The 22,626-nt window shown below is 41.2% G+C and overlaps 1 protein-coding gene across 1 annotated transcript in view; it reads right to left on the reverse strand.

The window, feature by feature from the left end:
• ZNF41 (zinc finger protein 41) overlaps positions 1–22,626 on the reverse strand; it is a 722,252-nt gene that overhangs the window by 2,734 nt on the left and 696,892 nt on the right. Inside the window, exons 6-7 of the mRNA XM_012730274.1 lie at positions 4,743–4,901; positions 3,907–4,409 (exon numbers count right to left, since the gene is read on the reverse strand). Of these exons, the coding sequence (XP_012585728.1) occupies positions 3,907–4,409; positions 4,743–4,901 (662 nt within the window). The remainder of the gene's footprint in view (positions 1–3,906; positions 4,410–4,742; positions 4,902–22,626) is intronic.

Below are 22,626 nucleotides of genomic sequence, written 5' to 3' on the forward strand. Positions count from 1 at the left end.
AAAAAAAAAAAGACAATACACAGTCATTAATATACGGACACACCGGAGTGGGAAGTGAAGTGATGGACTATGATATATAATGCAAACCTAATGAACAGAAAATTTATGTGGCTATCTTAATATAGGTTGAGTATGGTCCCCCAAAAGATATGTCCATGTCCTAACTAACCTCCAGAACCAGTGAACATGACCTTATTTGGAAAAAGGGTATTCTCAGACACAATTAAGGATTTTGAGGTGAGATTATCCTGAACTACGAAATTGGGCCCTAATTCCAGTGACAAGTGTCCCAATAAGAGACAGGAGGACAAAGATGAGGAAAAGGCCCAGTGGAGAGGGAGGCAGAGATTAGAACATTGCAAGGTTCCAGCCTTGAGGGAAGCCTTATTATTTCCATGGATTGTCATATTTTTTAAAAAAGATTTATTTATTTATGCATACAGAACTGGGGCACAGGTCAGAGGTGCAGGGACAGTGAGAGGCTTCACCAGAGACAGAGTGGGGAGCAGAAAAGGCAGATCAACAAAGTACACTGCTGAGGGGAGCAGTGGGTGGGTCAGGAGAAGTCTGCTGAGCCATGTGGGTCAACTCCCTGTTCAGGGATCCAACTTGTGCTGCAGTGGCTGCCATAGCTTCATATTGCTGTGCTTTAACCCATTGTGCCACCAGGGAGGATCCCTGTCACACTTTTATATGTGCCCAACTTTGTCCAAAAGTTCTCTGGTATGTCATATCATGGTAAAATCAACAGAGTTGGGCTACATCAGCTGTCATCACAATGGTGTCCAGATTTGCGGTGGGGGCCTCTCTGCTCCCTTCTCTTCACCTTTTAAGTTCTAAAATAGAGCAGCTGAGGGATCTAGCAATGAGTGCCCTGGTCTCTGTGCCTCATTTTTCATTGTGACACCGCTAGACTATCTCCCCATCTAGGTGTGGATCTGTGGTCTTCAGACATCTTGCCTACCCACTCACTATTTACTAGGACCAAACAAATTGCCTAGTTAATGGTGTTTCTGGGATTTATAGACCTTCTGGCCATAGGTTCAAGTGGCCTAGCCAGTTTAGGGGTGCTTATGGCCCACACTGTGGCCATTCAGTCATAGCACTATTGATCTTCCCCCAACCCCAGAGAGGATGCTTCCTACCTGTCAAGTAAAACATTTCAATTTTTCTACCATGTTCACTCCACATTAGGCACCACTGCCAAGCAAACAGTTTAATCAACAAGTATCACTGAAGCAGACTGAGTCACATACACATACGTCTTCAAAGAGCACAGACCTCTTGCTATCCTGCAGAGATATGCTTGGGCCGGGGGCAGCTGGATGTATCAGGAGAGAGACCTCCCACCCACTACCGCTCTTCCTTTTCATAGCAAAAATATGTGTCATTGTAAGCACAGGACAAATACTTGAATTTAGGTGCCAGTTGTCCGGGAAAATGACAGCTTCCCAACAGTTTCATGGGAAGTTGAGCTCAAGAGCAGTCCCTCACCTTGTCTGGGGGATTGCAGGGCCCCCTGTCCCACTAAGCTAGCCCACTGTCAGGCAACCTAGAAGAAGCCTCTTATGATTCTGTAAATAATCTTTTTGTCTTTACACAAATTCTTTGGAAAGCATTCTGTGTTCTACAGACCTTATACAGTAAATAAGAGTTCTAGAAGTTATACCATGAGAAAACATTACCATACAGCTGAACAGGACAAGAAGAGAGCAAATAGAAGCATTCAATGGCACAAATAGTGGTATCAGGTACTAGATTTTGTTCCATTATTCTTGTACCTTTGATCATTGACGACATCTCTCCTCACCTGTAAAATTGGTAATTTGAGGCCCTCCCTGGTGGCACAATGGGTTAGGACACAGCACTGCAAGCTAGCGGCAGCCACTTCAGTGTGAGTTCCATCTCCTGCCCCAGAGGTGGTCCACAGGGTGCAGCAGACCTCTCCTGTCTCGCCCGCTGCTCCCCTCAGCAGTGTACTTCATCAATCTGCCTACTCTGCTCCCCACTCTGTCTCTGGTGAATCCTCTCACTGCCCCTCCATCTCTGGCCTGTACCTCAGTTCTGTACACATAAATAAATAAATCTTTTTAAAAATCTTTGAAAAAAGATTGGTTAGTTGACAACATGATTTGGTATAAAGAGTTATGGAGATGCCTTATTTTAATAGGAAAATTCGCATACAGATATTAAAATCACGATACCCATTCTCAAGATTCAAAATATATTCTCAAAACCAGACACAGACAACCAAATAGAAAAAAAAATACAGTAAGCACATGTGAAGTCAGTCATTTTAAAAGAATGATGTCATATGTTAAAGACAAAGCAGTATGAGAAAGTGTATGGGAAGAATTAAAAATGCACAAAATTACCTAAAATGACTAATTTTATTGAGACAGAAAAAAAATGTTAAATCATCAGTAATCCCAACAGCCAAACGATAATTTCTTTACTAATTTGTTGTATTTTCTTTCTGGAATTTTTATATGTGTCTGTCTACTTACACATACAACACTAAAATGGATATTATATAAATATATATGTATACACAGATATGTGCATATAATATTACTCATAGAATTGCTATATTTCTATTACCCAGAATCACTGATATAATGGTACATATCCCTCCTGTGTATTTTTTACAATATAAACCACATGGTACATTATTTTGTTTTTTTCCTTAACATATTACTATAAACATTTGTTCAAGTCCTCTAACATAAGGGTAATTCTTAATTGGTACATTAATTCCACTCTGATATTTCCATTTATTTCAAAGATTTATTTATGCATACAAGAAGAGGGGTATAGGCCAGAAGTGTGGGGGTGGGGTGAGGATTCACCAAAGACACAGTGGAGAGCATAACAGGCAGATCTGAAATATAGTGTGCTGAAGGAAACAGTGAGTGAGACAGGAGAGGTCTGCTGCGTCATATGGGTCACCTCCCTGTCTGGGGATTGAAGTTGTGCTTCAGTGACTGCTGATACTTCACAGTGCTGAGACTTAACCCTGTGCACCACCAGGGAGGCCCTGATTGGTCCACTTTTTAATCAGTTATCTATTACTGATAGTCAACTTTATTATTTTGCTATTTAAAATATTGTTTATGAGAGATACTCTGAAAATGAAAACTGTATAGCTTCACCATAAAATGGTTACTTTATAACAAGAGAAATTGTAAGCACTCTTAAGTGAGGTGTATCAAGGCTTGTTATATATCTTTTCCACAAGGGGCTTACATTTTTGCATTGAAGATACTAATGAATAACAGGTGTAAGATCTACTGTTTGAGCTCCTTTGCTTCAGGGATCCTGATGATTCATCCTGTCTCATTCCATTTTAAGAAAGCAATGTTTCTATTTGTTAAAAAAAAATAACCTGGAGTTTTTCCCAGCTATGATTAATATTTATATTTTATATTGTTCTTTCAAAATTGTTACATACTTCAATGAACATAATTTTATAATTGGGTGCTTGTTTACAAGCACTCTTTCCCACAAGTATTTGGTATAGAATATGAAAATTTCATAATTTCTAACATGCTTTTCTAAACTTATTAAATTTTTTATTTTTCCTCAGCATAAATACTGATAGGCAATGACATTTAATTTCTTTCCCTGCATATACTCAAGTTTCCCCCTTGTGAATTCTTTGATATACAATTCTCCACTCATGGGTAAGAAGGCTATGTGAAAATTCATCACACTATTACATGCTTCTTGAATTATATTTTTGTGTCTTTTATTAAGTAAAATAAACATTAAGTAATATATGAAGTTTTTGCAATTCTTGATATGTATAAGGTTACTTCACAGAATGAATTCATATATATGATAAGGTATAATTACTACTGAAATGATCCCACTCTCAAGTATATTAAATTTTATCCCCTGGGTGACTTCTCTGATGTTTAATGAGAGCTGACTTCCCACTGAAGGCTTTGCCACAGTCCCTGCATTCATAAGGTTTCTCTCCTGTATGAGTTCTGTGGTGCACAATGAGAGTTGATTTCACACTGAAGGCTTTCCCACATTCACTACATTTATATGGCTTTTCTCCTGTATGAATTCTCTGATGTTTGAACAGAGTTGACTTTCTATTGAATGCTTTTCTGCAGTCACTGCATTCATAGGGTCTCTCTCCTGTATGAATTCTCTTATGTTTAACCAGTGGTGACTTCTCACTGAACGCTTTCTCACATTCACTGCATATATAGGGCTTTTCTCCTGTATGAGTTCTCTGATGTACAGTAAGAGTGGACTTCTCACCAAAGGCTTTCCCACATATTTTGCATTCATAAGGTTTCTCTCCTGTATGAGTTCTATGATGGAGAGAGAGGTGTGATTTTCCACTGAAAGTCTTCCCACATATGCTGCATTCATAGGGTTTTTCTCCTGTATGAAATCTCTGATGAGCAGAGAGATGTGGCTTTTCCCTGAAGCTTTTTCCACATTTACTGAATCCATAAGGTTTCTCTTATGTAGGCGCTCTTTGATGTTTAATGGATGTGGTATTCTCATCAAAAGCTTTCCCATATTTACTGCTCACAGGTTTCTCACCTATATGTGTCTTTTGATGAATAAGATGAGACTTACCACAATTGATACCTTTATAAAATGCTTGTATGTGTGTTTTTTCATGTCTAATAAGGTGATATGAACTCTTAAAAGCTTTTGCACACTCACTACATACAAATGGTTTCTCTCCTGTATGAGTTTGCTGATGTTTAATCAGAGTTCGCTGGTGAGCAATAAGGGTAGACTTTTGGCTGAAGGTTTTTTCACATTCACAACAAGCATAAGGTTTCTCTCCAGTATGAATTCTTTGATGTACAACAAGACTTGCTTTCTGGATAAACACTTTTCCACAATCAGAACATTCATAAGGTTTTTCATCATTTTGAATCTTCTGACTTTCATTAAGGGCTTCTGTATGGTGAAGACCTATTCCATGTTGATTAGGTTCAAAGCACTTCTCTCCAAGTCGAGTTTTATCAAGATTAGAATGTAAGCATGATTGCCAATGTGCCTTATATTCATCATCTTTCTTTCTTATGTAATTGCTATTTTGACTAGGCAAGTTTAAACTATGTTTTGAACACCTTCCCCAAGAATAATATGCAGGGTGTTTTTGCTTTATAGAAATAAAGTCGATGCTTAGACAAATGATTTTTCTGCATATGCTGAATTCTTGGCTACTTTTATCCTTCAGTGTTTCCTTCTCTGTGAATGCAACTTGCCACAGAGATCGGTCTTGCCTGTCTTGGTGGTTCTCTATCTGGTCATCAACTTGCCACAATTCCGGGGGAAAATTACAATGAGTCATCAAAGAAGTAAATATTTCTACTATAATATTATGGGGTAAAAATATGGGCTCTCCCTGGTGGCACAAGTTAAAACACTGCATTATGAAGCTCTCCGAAGCCACTGTAGCACTAGTTCAATCCCTAGCCAGGGGACACATGATGTGGCAGACCTCTTCTGACCCGCCTGCTGCTCCCCTCAGCAGTCTACTTGGTCAATCTGCCTGTTCCGCTCCCTACTCTGTCTCTGGTGAATCCTCTCACCCACCACACCTCTGGCCTGTACCCAAGTTCTGTAAGCATAAATAAATAAATCTTTAAAAAATTCATAAATATGAACTCCTTTCAGTAAAGTTGCACTGATGTGGATGGATCCTCTCTGTGCTCTACCGCTACTACTTTCCCTACTGCAAAATAAAGAAACACTAATCCATATTTAACAAAAATAATTTGATATAAATTGAAGCTCAGTACGGCCCCCCTGGTGGTGCAGGGATTAAAGTCTCAGAGCCATCAAGCTGTCGCCAGCCACTACTGCATGAGTTCAATCCCCAGCCAGGGAGCTGACCCACATGGTGCAGCAGACCTCTCCTGTCTCCCCCACTGCTCCCTTCAGCAGTGTATTTCAGTAAATCTGCCTATTTGGCTCCCCACTCTGTCTCTGGTAACTCCTGTCACACACATACCCAACCCCTGCACCTCTGGCCTATACCCCAGTTCTTGTATGCATAGATAAATAAAAATAAATCTTTAAAAAAGAACAAAAGCAAAAGAAAGAAAGGTATTAGGCATCAGGAATAAAGTAAGAATTTACAGTGACAGAGTGAACAGAACCTGAAGCTTGAAGATTTGTAATGGGATGCAGACCACAGAGAGTACAACTATCAGGAAACTGCAATGTAATTTCTAGTTTGAAGCTGGCCCCACAAGAGATTTCCATGTTTGTTAAAACATTGTTAAAAGAATCCCCACTGCTCAAGGAGATCACAAAGAAGTACATATAAGAGCCAAAACTAGTTCTGTAACTCTGTCCAAATGATAAGTACAGTACAGAGCCCCATAAGCTGGAAAAAATAATAAAAATTGCTCTTAGAGGTCCTAGAGTGGCAAACTTTCAAAAAAATATATTCTGTGTTTTCATAGCAAAGGAGTCACAGAACTTCTAATGGAAACTAACTCCCACTGATGAGTTCCAGTAAAAGATATTAATTCTTACAAGGGCATAAATCAATAAAAGAAAAAAAATCAGCAGATATATTTAAAGAAACTTCCAATTCCTAGAGCTGTACCTAATCAAATGATCTGGACTTTACAATATAGTTCAAATAGTCAAAGAAATAAGGTGAAAACTAAACCATGGGGAAATAACAGGACAATTTGAAAGAAGAAACAAATACAAAGGAATATATAAGCATCATATTATATATATTTTTTCCTGCTGTATGAATGTATTCCATCTTTCAAAAAGAAAGACATGGTTTTAATGTTACTTAGCAATAAGTTTAAAATGTGGCCAGAGAGGCCTGAGTGTTAATCCAGCCTTACATGCTAACAGAAGTGATGGTAAGGGTACAAGATGGGGTTTGTTCAAAATGGGGTTTGTTCAAAATGGGGTTTGTTTCCCATGCACGCTAACCATGGAAGCTGAACAGGAGGCTAGTTGCAGATAACGGCAGATTTAATGAACAATATGAGAGCTCTTGGGAAATCACCTAGAGTGTAGCATAAAGAGCCTGGAAATGTGGTTAGAGATATAGTGGCATAAGTTCAAACACAGGTTTAATAGAAAATGCAAATGAAAAGAAGAGGAAAAAAGGGAGAGGGGTGATATGCCAAGAAAATGGTCAACAGAGCAGTACCCAGGCTTCTATACTTAGAATGGTCAGTTTGAAAAGTTGATATTTCAGTTGACATCTGGGAATTTGGAGTACAGGAATGTCCTCACCATGCCCTAAATGGGCATTGCTTATACAAACAATGTGATTTATATTCAACACTTTTCTTTCCTTCTGGGAGTCTGGAATTTTGCTATGTGCTAGGCAGTTTGTGTATGTAACCAGTCTCCAATAAAAATTGAGGTGCTGTGTGTCTAATGGGCTTCCTGGGTGTAAATAATATACACATGTTGCTGCATTTTCACTGCTCAGAGACATGTGCACCTTCTATTCCTTCACGGGAGGCAGAGAACATAAGGAATCTTACATGTGGAGTCCTCCAGACTCTGCTAGCATCTTTCCTCTTATGATCTAGTTGTGTAGATTCATTATATCACTGTAATAAATGCTAGCTGTAAATGCAACTGTGTGCCAAGTTCTGTGAGTCCTCTGAAAGAATCTCTGAATTCTCAATCTAGGAAATATCTGAAGAGAGAAAGACTGTATATTTTCTACAACAAAAGAAAGGCATGCCTCCTTCCATTGAATGTCCAAAGTCTTAAGTTTCATAAATAAAAGCAAATCGCCACCTACATATAGTTCAGTACAACCACGAGACTTTAAATTCAGAAAGTAAGTATTGAAAGCTGCCATGGTAAATCTTTAAAAGTCACCTCAAAGGAGACAATGTGATCAAACTCAGACTTCATCAGCAAAAGAAGACGCCAAACAACTAGACGATATTTTAAAAGTCCTGAGAAGCTGTTATCTTAGAAGTCTATCTCCAGATAAATTATCACAATGGAAAATGACAAATGTTTTGGACAAGGACAACACAAATCATTTGCTACATAAGGCCTGGCTAAAAATAATACTTGGGATGTAAATTATCCTGGAGGACAAAAATCAAAGGGGGGAAAGAGGAGGAGGGGTAAAGAAAGCATAGCAAAGGCAGGGAAAAGGAAGTAAACAAAAACACAGAATATGTACAAAACGAAAGAGGAAATACAAATATAGTCATAGTAATAGTTTAGTAAACTATTACTAAATATTCACTCCATTAAGTATAGGCCAACCATTATTACATTAAAAAATCACCTCTATGTTTCAAAAGATAACTAGAGCAAAATAAAAGAGAAATGATGGAAATAAAATTATACGAAGATTATACCTGGCACAAAATAACCAATAGAAAGTTGATAAAATGCGTTATAAAAACAGTGACCTTGATGCCAAAGCAAATAAAGACAGAATATGAGAATATTATAAAGCAATTTCACTTATACAGATGCAAAACGTGTAAATATACAAGCCAAATTGTTTCTCTTTGTAAGAGGACAAAAATAATATATGCAGTAATGGTGAAAATGTATATACCCTAAAATATATTCCACTTAGTGTCATGCCAAAGGGAAATTCTGCAAATATGAACCATGTTAACAGTAAAAAAACAAAAGCATAACAAAATGTTAGAACTAATCACATGCCCACCAATAGGGGTATGGATTAATGAGCCATGATATTCAGATACACTGAAACGTTAGAGAGGAGTTTAAAAAATCACAAAATCTAATGAATCAGCATTGGTAAAGCTCAATGTATGACAGTGAACCCAGAAAGCAAGTTGCACAAAGACTCTTAGTTCAAGAGCACTTATCTGACAATTTTTAAAAATAATTATTTATGCATACAGAATTGGGGTACAGGCTAGAGGTGCAGGGGCTTTGAAAGGATTCACCAGAGATGAAATGGGGAACAGAACAGGCTGACTGACGAAGTACACCGCTGAGAGGAGCAGCGGGCGGGTCAGGAGGGGTCTGCCGCGCCATGTGGTCACCTCCGGGGTGGGGGTAGAACTATGCTGAAGTGGCTTTAGCTTCTCAGTGCTGTGCTTTAACCCGCTGTGCCACCAGGGAGGGCCTTGACAATTTTTTTTTTAAAGATTTATTTATTTATTTATACAGAACTGGGGTACAGGTCAGAGATGCAGAGGGTGAGAGGATTCACCAGAGACAGAGCGGGGTACAGAACAGGCAGATCGACGAAGTACACTGCTGAGGGGAGCAGCGGGCGGGTCAGGAGAGGTCTGCCTCGCCATGTGGATCTCCTCCGGGGCAGGCGGAATCGAACTAAGAGGCAGTGGTTTAAGCTTCTTTGTGTTGTGCCCCAACCCGCTGCGCCACCAGGGAGGGCCCGACAATTTTTTTTTTTAAAGAATGTTCTATTCACCAAATTCTTGCTATTATTTGCCTGGGAGGTAATAAGGAATGCAGGGCTCAGGAGAAGAAATGAGGGGGAGGAGGTTGCTTTACTTTATTTCTAGACCTCTATTTCTTTCATAAAGATAAAAAAAAAAAAAAAGAAATGAAGGTATTTGTTATTATTAAATTGTCTGTACTTTCCTGGAGTTTTTAGAGACATGCCTTATAGTAGGATTTCTGGAGTGGGGGAATGAGGACCTGAATAAATACTGTCTCATGAAAATACTGGCAAAATTATCAATATCCACCATTTCAAGACTGTAGAAATTAACTAAAGGCTCAGCAAACTTAAGAACCTCAGTAGAAACAAGTGTTTCACTCGGTACTACTCACCTTTACCCCACTGCCACTCCAAACTCCTGGCTCCCCAGGTCTGTGGTCCAGAAGCAGTGAAAACTGGCATTTTCCTAGCAACCCAAGAAGGCTGATGGTGTTCTGAAGTGCCACCAAAAGCCTCATCCCCAGAACACTATCACAAAAGGTCACTGCCTGCTAACTCCAACCCATACAAACAAAGAACAGCAGGAAAGCTTACCTGTAGGGAAGTGTTATACAGCAGGCCTGGCTTCTGGCTAAAGTCTGGGAACTTGACTTTGTCCACTATTGATAAAAATATTTTGCCTGTACTGAATGCCTATTTTACTTCTCAGAGTCTAGATAACTGATATTAAGGGCTGATGATTTTTTCTGGCCTGAGGTACCTACTTTCTTGACTCAATTTGGAATCTCCCACAAATTAAAAAATGGCTTTGTAAAGTCTCCCTTGCCCCTAGGACTTGAAATGCAGCTATGGCATCTTGGTTTTGCATGGGAAAGGAAGAACAATCCCTAAGGTGATTTGTCTCCCACAAAGAGTCCAGCAATACTGGTGAAAATGACCCCATAGCTCACCACAAAAAGAAATGTCAAAGGACAAGAGATAAGAGGAGAAAATGTTAAGAGCTTTTAAAACAGAAAAAAAATACTAGTTATTAACAATCAGAAGAGCTTCAGAATTCTGAAAAGAAACATTGAAAATCTGAAGTCAAAGAAGCAAAACTTTCAAAAGTCTAAGGGAAAGAAAGGCCCATCTGAGAAATCTACCAAAGCTGCTATTGCATGTGATAACTATTTTTTCCATCTAAAGTGAGAATACCAGGCCTCCCTGGTGGCAAAAGGGGTTAAGAAGCAGCACTCTGAAGCTATCCACAGCCTCTGCAGCACAAGTTCAATCCTCAGACAGGAAGCTGACCCATATGGCACAGCAGACCTCTCCTGACCCGCCTGCTGGTCCTCTCGGCAGTATATTTCAGTACATCTGCCTGTTCTGCTCCCCACTCTGTCTCTGGTGAATCCTCTCACCCCACCCCCTGCCACATGTCTGGCTTACACCCCAGCTCTTGTATACATGAATAAAATAGACCTTTCAAAAAATAAAATAAAGTGAGAATACCACTGCCTCTCAAAAACCAAAAAAGATAATAAGGGAATATAATGAATAACTTTATGCCAATAAGTTGGACAACTTAAAAGAGACTGAAAAACAAAAAACTCTTTGAGAGGCAAATTACCAAGAAGAAATAATCTGAATTACCTTGTATCTACTAAAAAAATTGAAACTGTAGTGAAAAAAATTCCCAAAAAGAAAACTCCAGGTGCAGATGAGTTCACTGGGGAGTTCTATCAAACATTTAAATAATAAACAATTCCAATTCTATACATTCTTTTAAAGAACTGGAGAGGAATGCTTTCCTATCCATTCTCTAACTTCTTATGTTGAGTGTGGTAGTGGTTCATGGGTATATACATGTCAAAGCTTATCAAACTGCCCTATAAATATATGCAATTTCTTGTATGTCAATTATACCACAATAAAGGGGTTAAACCAGTAACTCAGTATGCAGAGACAATCTTGGCATTCCCAGCCTTTTATCTGGAAAGGGAGCTATCAATCAATGATCTAAGCTTCCATATTATGAAACGAACAAAAGAACAAACTAAAATCAAATTTGTACAACAGAAATAGTAAAAGTAAAAGCAAGAATTGTTACAGGGTAGCCCAGAGTGGACTTGGGCCGCCTGTCTATGGGGCCTCACCCACACACTCAAAATTCAGTTATACTTCAGGCACACACAAAAGGGTCAATAATAGGTTTATTTACAAAAGGGGAAAGGAATAGGAAACAACCCAGGGAAAGAACGGGATACAAAGTAAGAGTCACAATAGCACACTAGTTATCCCCTAATGTCCCAGAATTCCTGCTTAGCTCTGCCCTTGGGTCCTCGCAGTTCTCTCCCTGGTACAGCTGGGAGTTGTAGTTTCTAATCACTGGAGTAGGGAGTAAAGTCCAGAAAGCTGGAGTAGGTGGTGGGGTCCACAAGAATTCTGCAGAGTTCCTTTAGGACATCCTTCCCCTTAACAGAATGAGTGAAATCAACATTTCTATTTCTGACCACAAAGGAGAAAATCCACTAGGTCTCCTCCTCTACTGATAATTGAACTAAAAACTCTGGACAAAATTTATAAAGCAACTACTTGAGGGTTCTGACAAATAAAATAAGCAGACAGATTCTGAGAAGTCAAAATGTAGGGAAGCAGCCAGTGCATCAGTAAGTTCTTTTTATCCCCACTTTTCTTTTCCACAAGACTGTCCCAATGGAATATAAGCCTCCACAAGTCCTGAGCTTATCCAAGGGATGTGTGTGTAAGGGAAACAAAAGACTCATACCAAAGATTTAAGAACTGAACTAAACTAAGATTTTTATCACCTTTCAAGTCTGAGACTAATACCCTAATCACAAACGTATGAGACAGACTTAAAGCAGGACAGCAATGGCTTTGGAACCCAACATGAAAACATAGACCTACTCAAGACTCAAGCTAAGCTCAGAATGGCACATACACAGACAGCTGTAAAAGCTCTGACAACTGAATGGATTGGAACCAACACCCTTAGAAGGGCAGACTGATCTCATAGTCTGAATCTAACCAGGCTTATGACCTGACAAAGATTTAAAATAACAAAGCAATCATGACTACTTAGGACAGAATCCAAAATTATTCAGCATAACAACCAACCAGCAAAATATGAGTAATTTTCAAGGGAAAAGATAATCAACTGATGCCAATTCCCACTAATCAGATGTTGGGAATGTCAAAGGCTTAAATTTAAGTGGGTCTTATAATAAAGTTCTATGAAATAAAGGCAAACACACTTGAACAGATCAATAGAAGTTTTCAACAGAGATCTAGAAATTGTCAAATAAAAATAAAAGTTCAGAACAAAAGTCAAAATATTTGAAATTGAAAAAACACTCATGGGATAGATGTCACAGCAGAATGGAGATGACAAAGTAAAGAGCCAATGAACTTGAAATTAGACTGACAACCCCACCTGCCAACCTGAAGAACAGAGAGAAAAGGCTGGGCTAAATGAAAGAAAAGCAGCACCAGGGAACTGTATGACAATATTGAAAGATCAAGTGGTGTCTAATCCCTCAAATGAAAAGAAGAAGCTAGTGCCCAAAAAAATCTGATGAAATAATGGCAAAAATACTTCCCATATTTGAAGAAAGGCATAAATTTATAAATTCAAGAAGCCCAGTACAAACACTATAAATGCAAAGATCCAGAAACATTATAACACAAAGGCAAAATTAAATATCTTGAAAGCAGTTAAAGAAGAGAAAGCACACTTCATATGAGCAAACAATTATTCAAATGACTATGACGCTGAAATATCTTAAAAGTATTAAAGGAAAGAGGTACTATCCCATAATTCTTTACTGTGGTGGTGGTCATGATTCACAAATCTGTCAAACCTATAGAACTCTGCACCTAAGAAAGGTGAATCTTATGGTATAATTTATACCTCAATAAATCTCATTTTAAAAAAAGGATGCAGGCCTAGTGGCATAAATATATATATATATATATACATAATAACAACACAGGGAAAATACACATTAAAAATTAAGTTAAAAGCAGTACCACTATTGTTTTTATATTTATATATTGTGCTATTTTTGTATTTCCCTTTATTAAAAACCTAATTAGGCCTTCCCTGGTGGTGCAGCGGGTTAAAGCACTGCACTAAGAAGCTTAAGCCACTTCCACCGCATGAGTTTGATCCCTGCCTGCCCCGGAGGAGATCCACATGGCAAGGCAGGCCTCTCCTGACCCGCCCGCTGCTCCCCTCAGCAGTGTACTTTGATCACCTGCTTGTTCTGCTCCCCGCTCTGGCTCTGGTGAATCTTCTTACCCTCCGCATCTCTTGCCTGTACCCCAGTTCTGTATGAATAAATAAATAAATCTTTTAAAAAAACCTAATTAGCATTAAGGATAAACAAATACTGAATTCTAGTCAAGAATATGCCAATGGAGGTGTTTATGGGTGAAGAATACAAACCTTGCCACTTTGAAATGCATCACACAAAGAAAGAGGTAGGCTGATGAAAAGCTTGAAGAATTGGTAAACAGATAAGAGAAAAAACGAATACTGCAAAATGTTTATTATAAAATCTAGGTAAGTGTGTCATACAGATAACATGCAATGTTGGTGTGAATAAAGAAGCAGGATAAACAACAACAAAGCCAAGCCAAAGTAGAAAACAGGAATTTAAAAAGTCAAAAACAGAAAACAAAAAATAGAGAAAATAAAGCAAAGGCAAGAGATTGTTGTATGAAAAGCTGAACAAACTTGAACTTTGGAATCTTCACTAGAGATTGAACATTTTTTTTAAAGATTTATTTATTTGTGCATACAGAACTGGGATACAGGCCAGAGGCTCAGGGGCAGCGAGAGGCTTCACCAGAGACAGAGTGGGGAGCATAACAGGCAGATCGACGAAGTACACTGCTGAGGGGAGCAGCAGGCGGGTCAGGAGAGGTCTGCCACGCCATGTGGTCACCTCCGGGGCAGGCAGGAATCGAACTCATGCAGAAGTGGCTTTAGCTTCTCAGTGCTGTGCTTTAACCCACTGAGCCACCAGGGAGAGCCCGAGATTGAACATTTTTTACAACTACAATGAGGTTACTCTTGAGAAACTGTTCTTAGAAAAGCTTATTATCTCAGAAGAGCCAGAGAATTTACAGGACCTGCCAGAGATTTCACCCAGTAGCTAGAGGCATATGCCGCCCTGAGTGGCTTAAAGTATGGAGGTCAGAGAAGAGACTCCATTGCCCAGGAGTGTGCCCATGTGCTCCTGTCTTCCTACTGGGGTCCTCCATGACCCCAGGCTCCCAGGAGACAGCGTGGCTGTGCTTCTGTTCCTTTGAACCCCTTTCAAGGGATACTGGAGACAGTGGGTCTCAATTAGACATGACCATCAGAGCTAATGTTGCTCAAAATGCACATTACAGGCCCACCCCAGGTTTCTGAACCATTTCTACCTGTTCTACATTTGAATTTCTATAAATTTTACAGAATGTTCTAAGAGTTCCACAGTTCACTGTGTGCTACACCTATGTCCAGAACCACAACATTAAAAAATATTCCAGCTGGCCCTCCCTGGTGGCGCAGTGGGTTAAAGCACTGCAGTGAGAAGCTTAAGCCACTTCCGCATGATTTCGATCCCCGCCTGCCCCAGAGGAGATCCACATGGAGCGGTAGACCTCTCCTGATCCGCCCGCTGCTCCCTCAGCAGGGTACTTTGTCGATCTGCCTGCTCTGCTCCCCACTCTGTCCCTGGTGAATCCTCTCACCCTCCGCATCTCTGGCCTCTACCCCAGTTCTGTATGAATAAATAAATCTTTAAAAAAAAATACTCCAGCTGGCTATAAGTCACAATAAAAACAGTGATAGCATTACTGAGAGCTTGCTTTATGCCAGGCACCCTTTCAGGTGCTTGACATTCGCCACTTCAATATTCTGACAATCTTTGAAGTTCCATCATTAGCCCCATTTCATATATAGGCAGAGGGGATAAACCGCATGTGCAAGAAGCAACCAGAATTGGAATCCAGACTGTGACTCCAAAGTCCAGGATCTTAACCACTGGACCGTGGGTGGACAACAAACCTCTTGCCTCTGCTTTTCTAAACATCAGGGCAATATCTATGGCACAATTTCCACAAGTGGCACACCTGAGTAAGATTAAGAAGCAGACCCTCCTGCCTGAGGGGTCTATGTTCTACACAGAAATAAACGTAGCTACGTAAAGGCACGTAGCTAGCTTGAAAATGTTATCCAAAGGAATGCAAAAACAGAGGCTCAGCTATATTATCTAAGTCACAAATGTGACCAACAAAGAAACCAAAACAAAAATTGAATAAGTAAACAGTGTGAGGAGCTGGGGAAAGGCCAAGTGTAATTGAATGAAATCCTTTTTCAAAGAGGGAAGGTAAAATGGAAAACCCCAGAAATGCAGGTTCCCTGGGCCTATGGAGATATCTATAAGAAGAATAAAAACAGAATCATTGATAAGGGGCTGCCCTTGGAGGTGTGCCCAGGAATACACTGATTTACTTTGTACCCCAAGCTGTTCTGCCCTCTTAAACGGAACATAGACAGGAATTACTTTTAATATAAGGCGCTTTTAATATAAGAGAATTGTGACCTAAGAGGATGGACTGCGCCCCTCAGTTTGCTTCGCCTCCTTCCAGGATACCACTGAAATGAGAGTAAGACTCATGTTACACTTCCTGGAATCACAGCGAGTAGGAAAGCATGCGACCAGCGACAGCTGTCCTGATGATGCTACAGGCAGTGGGCATGGGACCGACTAAGCAATAAAGAGGAAACTCCAGCTAAACCACCCTGCAAGAAGCTGCACACGGGGGCTCTGAGAGATGGTGCACTGCTGAGCAGTAGTGGGCTCTGGGGAAGCATCGCTGTCCCCTGGGGTCAGTTGGGCCAGGTCTGACTACGCTGGAACTCTAACACTAATCTCTGAAAGCTGCCGGAGAGAGGAACCAGGGCATGTGCGGAGGAGCCGAGGACCTGAATTTCTACTAGATCTGCTGATCCCTGGACAGTAGCTTGAGACAGACATTAGAGACAGACTTCTTCAGGACTGACCAAGTGCCTGACCACTGTGAACAGGAGAGGAAAAGATGAAAAGTGATGTCAGAAGACTTTCTGCATCCCCAGTAGGAGCAGAGAACAAAAGGCAGCAGAAAAGTAAAAGGACAGCTCTGCCCCAGCTGAGATCCAGCCTACTGAAGCAAGCCGCATGGAGCAACGTCCTCGCACAGCCACTGACTGCTGTGGGCTTATTTACTTTTGAATAAAGAGCTAATACAAAAGAAACAATGATTGAGGGGGGAAGGAAATCTTGAAAAGAGGAGAAATCTGACAAAGGGCAGCATCATTCAGATTTGGAAATGTCTGAGACATCACCTGGGTGGTGACTACCACTGGTTAGCCACCCAGTGGAGGCACACAAGGACATGGACCAGGACATGCTGGACTTTAAAGGAGAACATTCTGTAAAGGGCAGCGGGTGGTGCATTATACGGCCATTCCAGATCTTCTTTCCTCAGACCTGAGTCATGTCCCTGAGTCTGGCTCGTACTGCCGAACACATCCCCCGTGCTCTGGCCCCACCTGCCTGGTATATGATCACCTGGACGGCTCTGCCCTGGGTTTTCTCCCTCTGCCATCCTGGCCTCTTCTTGTTCCAAACTGAAGATCACATCTGGTTTGGCAAGCAAGGATCCTGTTGGGGGGGGGGGCGGAAATGACACAAGGCTTCATTATTAGTGCTGAAGGCATTCTGGAACCAACCTTGCAGCTAGGTAATCCAGTCTCAGTGACAGCCCCGTGAACACAGATTTGCCCCACCATGTAGAACATGCAAAGCAGGGAGAATGCAACACCCTGTGCAGGGTACAAACCAGACTGTGAGTCCTGACAGTAAATCTCAGCCCTAGACCCAGGCAGGGCTTCAAAGACTACTGAGTATACAGCAGCGGAGGAAGACATGAATGGGTGCATTCTAGGTCACACTAGACAACGGTCCCTCACCTACAGACACCAGGTGGCTGAAGTTCTCCAGCATGACATCCTTATAGAGGCGCTTCTGAGCACAGTCCAGCTGCTGCCATTCCTCCAGGGTGAAGTCCACAAATACATCCCTGAAAGTCAATGATTCCTGCAACAGCACATTCCTCTTTAGCCCTGAGTGATCAGCTCAAGGACACAGACAAAAATGCCACATCCAGGTCCTCCTTTGTGCCTGTGCTAAGTCCTCACAGGCAGTAAAGTTTCAGTTCTTGCCACCACCCAGGAGAACCCTGACAGATGAGGACAAGGCACGCAGAACGAAAAGTCACTCCCCAGGGTCACACAGCCAGTAATTAGTGACTAAAATCCACGTGATTCTGAACACTCCCCTGCACTGCCCTCTTGATGTAATTGTCTTATGCTCTTCAAGGTCCACTATGTAAAGGGTCCACAGAATGTAGAGGTCTTATGTAACTAAAAGTATTTAACATTTGTAAGGAGAACAAATCAGATGCTAGAACACCTGATCTCACCCAGTAAATTCACTCGTTCAACACACATTTATCAAATAAGAGCTGAGAATGTAAAAATTAATAAAAACAAACACACACCTCCTGGACCAAAGGAGCCTTAGTCTAGTAGGGAGAAAACAACATTTCCAAACTCACCATGAAAGGAAGGGCGGGGCAGCTGCCTTGTTAGGGCAGGGGCAGAGGCATGACTGTGAGGAGTGGAGGAAGAAGCCAATTCTGTTTGGGGCTGACAGAAGGCGTCACAGGAGATGGAGAGCTAAAACACGTTCTAAACATCCTAACTCAGTCACGACCATTGGTTCTCTTATCTAATCAATCATGAGGGGAAGACTAGGAAGCGGGAGGCTCTGTATCTGTTCGGCTCAGTAGACTAGGTAAAAAAAAAAAAAAAAGAAGAAGGGTGTGTGTTTGGCCTTGCCACTATCAAACAACGCACCTCTCTAAGTGCTGACTCCTAGCGGACACAGGGACCCCTTGTTTACACTCCGCATCCCATCTTTTTGATACTATACTTGGTCTTAAATCAGTGAAGGGTTTTGTACCCCTAAGGCCCCAACATCCATACACAGCACCAGTTTATTCACCTTGGCAGAAAACACAGTATGCAAGAGGAAGAATTCCCTAGAAGCCCACTCCCCTCTTTTTGCCCCTCTTAAATGATAGCTCAGGTGCTAGGAACTGTAACCACCCTGGTGAGTATAAGGAGCCACTCAGCTTAGAGCCCCTAAGTTTTGAAATTCAAGGTGTACATACCCTTTGTCCTAGAGTGTCATTTCAACAGTTATCTTCATGTCAGATGTACTCACATGCTTACAAACTGAAACATATGTGATGTCATGATGTTGTCTATGGTATCAAAAGCCTAGAAATATTCTAAATGTACATCCCTCACTGAATGGAAAATAATGGATCTCCAGCCAGCAAATTATCAAGCAGCATTCTGTCCTCCAGGGAACATTCGGTAATGTCTGTAGAAATGTTCCATTGTTACGACACAGATGGGGATGGGGTTCTCAAATCATGGGGGTAAAGAAGCCAATTTAGTGGGCAAACAAATCCTCCCATGCACATCACAGCTCCACAAAAGAGGATTATCTGACCCAAATTCCTAGCATGAGAAAATCTGGGTTGGCCAAATAGACCATGAAATGAAATAATCATTAAGTAATGAACAGGACCAGAATGTACTATAAGTGAAACAGAAAGAAAGAAAAAGGATACATATATCAAGCTAGATAAGCATACATGATCTCTGGAATAGTGTGTGAAAAAAATGGAGACAGGAGATGTAGTGAGAAAAAATTACTTTCATCGTTCGTAGAACAAAACTTTTGCTTGATTTTTTTTAAACCATATGTACAAATTAAAAGACACTCAATTTAGTTCATTATATCTCTGTGCAGAATATATTTCTAAAATTTTGGCATCTGTATTCTTAAATGAAAGTGGTTCTAAATTTTCTTTTTTCATAGTCTCTTAATGAGATTTAAGGATAAATGAATCCAAAAAGTGAACTGATTCCTTACCATCTTTCAACAGCCTGGAAAAAACTGAATATAAACTTATCTGATCTTTAAAATGTTGTGAAAGTAGCAATTAGACTGCATTTGGGAGGGCAAACTAAAGGTGTGACTGATTAAAGATTCCAACTTCTAGATGTATTCACTTTAAACACTTGTACTATTAGAAAAACACATAGGAAGTTGTTCATGAGGTACTGTTTATTATAGAAAAAGAAAATTAAAAACCTAAACATCTATCAATAGCGAAATAGTTAAATAATTATAACTATTATAATTATATAATAGTTAAATAATTTATACATCTAAAGCATGAAACAGGAACTAAGATCATGTTTATGTGTTGGCCAGGAGCATCACCCAGGTTATAATCAGGTAAGAAAAGCAAGATGGGTATGGGAGAGTGATGACATCTGTGAAAAAACACTATATTATGTATCTGTTTTAGTTAATTCAACTGATGTGAAATCATGTACCACCCCGTTAACAGTGAGCATCTGGAAAGAATATACTTGGGGGAGAGGAAATAGAGACCTCTTTAGCTCCATAACAAAATTCTTATTAAAACATTTAATATGAATTTACTTTCATCATTTTAAACATAATGAAAATGCAAAAAGTGTGTTGGAAGTGAAGAACAGCAATAAGATGTATTTAAAAATCTTCTCTGAGAAGGAAAAGAAAAAGGTGCGTTTTTCCAGGGGAAGAAGTAGATGAGAAAGTGTCTTTCTATCTTCTCATGGTTTGGTTTTGTTTTTTGGTGGGGAGATGAAAGATTAGAGAAACTTGAGGCTGATTATAAAATGAACAGAAAACAGCCTGACCAGAGGGGAAAAGGAGGTTTTTCAAGGTTATAATAGAGTCCCAAAAGCTGTCTCAAGTTCACTGGAAGTGATGTCAGAGGGTAAATCAAGAGCCCACCTGTGTCATGGTCCTCCTGTTCCTCTAGGGCAAAGGAAGGAGATCTATAAAGGTAGAATGAAGAGGGTGGAGATCATTGCAGACAGTCACGAACCCGTCACAAGCAGTCTAATAATATTTCACTTTCACCCTGGGGAGAATGATCTGGAAATGTGACTGGTAGCTCCTGTCTGTTCCCTTGAGACATTACTAAAGTCACATAGACTTTACATTGGATTCTTATTCTTTTCCAAGACAAATATATGCTTTGTATTTAAAGCCATATATCCAGTAACTGAACAACTAGTGAGCATCTTTTATCTCAAAAATTCCACCCCTGGAAACTTAGTATAAAAAAGTGATCATGAATGAGTACCAAGCTATAGGGTGTTAAATGAGGTTGTTTCCACCATTCCAAAATTTGGAAGCAGGTGAACATCCAGTAAAGGGGACCAGTTAAAAAATAAAACACACAGGACTAAAAATACCATGAAATTTGAAAATGCTATAGAATCTTAATTTTAAAAATTTATTTATGCATACAAGAACTGGGGTGTAGGCCAGAGATGCAAGCATTGAGAGGATTCATTCACCAGAGACAGAGTGGGGAGCAGAACAGGCAGACTGACTGACATACACGGCTGAGGGGAGCAGCAGGCGGGGCTGGGGAGGTCTCCCATGCCATGTGGGTCAGCTTCTGGGCCAGGGATCAAACATATCTGGCAATGGCTGGTGATAGCTTGATAGTGCTGAGACTTTAACCCCTGCACCACCAGAGAGGCCCTGTTTTCATTTCTTAACATGTTTAAAAGCAGGTTACAAAACGTTGAGTGATGTGTGATCCCAATTTGGTTAAGCATTGTGCATAAATTTAAAGGAGTCGAGAAGAATACTTATGAAATGTTGGCACTGCTTACCTTCCAGTGATAATTTCAACTATCTCCTTTCAACTTACTTTTTCTCACTAAAAGAATACATGTTAATTAGTAGCAATAGACAAATAAGCAATGATTGCATCATAGATTTTCACAGTGAGCGAATAGGCAAAAGAGGGCATAAGTTGTGCACACTGGTGTGTCAGGAGAGGAGAAAGTCCTGTGAGGCTAGAAGTGATGCTTCCAGGCCTGATCTTCCTTTGCTGGCACAAGGAGTGGCCCCTCATCCACCTGTGACCCTCATCACTGTCCTCCAGAGGGGTCCAAAGGCACACCAGCACATAGCCCTCCACTGGCCCCGCCAGCATGCCAGCCTTGTTCTCAGCTGGAGAGGCACAGTGCCCACTACAGGACACCTGCTGTCCCGTGAGCCTCCTCCCTCTGCCCTGAGCACCCGAGTCTCGGCTCTGGGCTGAGGCTTCTCTAACTCCCCTCTGACTAGCTCTCTGGTCCCCATGAAGACCCACCAAACGACACAGTGGGGACCGTCACAAAGGGCCAGATCTCCACCTCCACCCGGAACTCACCGCCTTCGGAGGCCTCACTCGGGGCCTCTGCAGACTCAGGAAGCCCAGGGCTAGGTGAGCTGGAGTCTGAGGTTGCTGCAGGAGTCTCAGTAAGGGCACCAAGACCCTGAAACACAGTGAACACACAGGAGATGCAGGTAGCAGCCCCGAGCCTGGGCTGAGCCTGGGTTTGCTGAGGCAAACCCGCCTGTTTTACGCCACACAAGGAGGCAAGCGCCTCCATTTAGTGTCGAGATAACATTTATCAAGAGCTTAATTCTTTTTTTCTGGAAAAGAAGCTAAGCCCTGCCTGACAGCATCACTATCTGGGCTCCAGACCAAACCAACTGCCTACTCCATTGCTTCTCGGCCGTCAGTACAAAGTGCCTACTCTGTGCGGGTTTCACTGTTGTGTGCGCTGGAAGTCACCAGCGTCCTCGCTCCTGTGGTGCTGTATTCTAGGAAGCAGAAAAGCAGGAAGCCATAAACATGATGAATAAGTTCTAGGGGACCTTAGAAAGGGTAAGCGCCAGGCTGGGGAAAAAAAGCGTAAGACAAAGAGGTAGGATGTCCCGGGTCTCCCAGGTGTGCGACTCTGGCCGGGCTGCAGAGGCTTTCTGTTCTTTCTCTCTAAAACTTGAAGAGCGTCGTGGCAGCCACCACACCTTACAATGAAGACTAAGCGGGAACACGGCGGTGCCCGCACTGACTCGGCACGCGGTAAGTGGGCTTTCGGGAGAAGGCACCAAGCACTGAAGCAACGGCTCACTCACCCCGGACGCCCGTGGCCTGTCCCCCGACACTCGCCCCTCGGAGCTGTCACTCACGCCCACGCGGCCACGAGCCCCCGCGACGGAGCCCGT

Source organism: Condylura cristata, unplaced genomic scaffold, assembly GCF_000260355.1.
Source record: "Condylura cristata isolate star-nosed mole 26May11 unplaced genomic scaffold, ConCri1.0 scaffold00027, whole genome shotgun sequence".
Classification (NCBI taxonomy): Eukaryota; Metazoa; Chordata; class Mammalia; order Eulipotyphla; family Talpidae; genus Condylura; species Condylura cristata.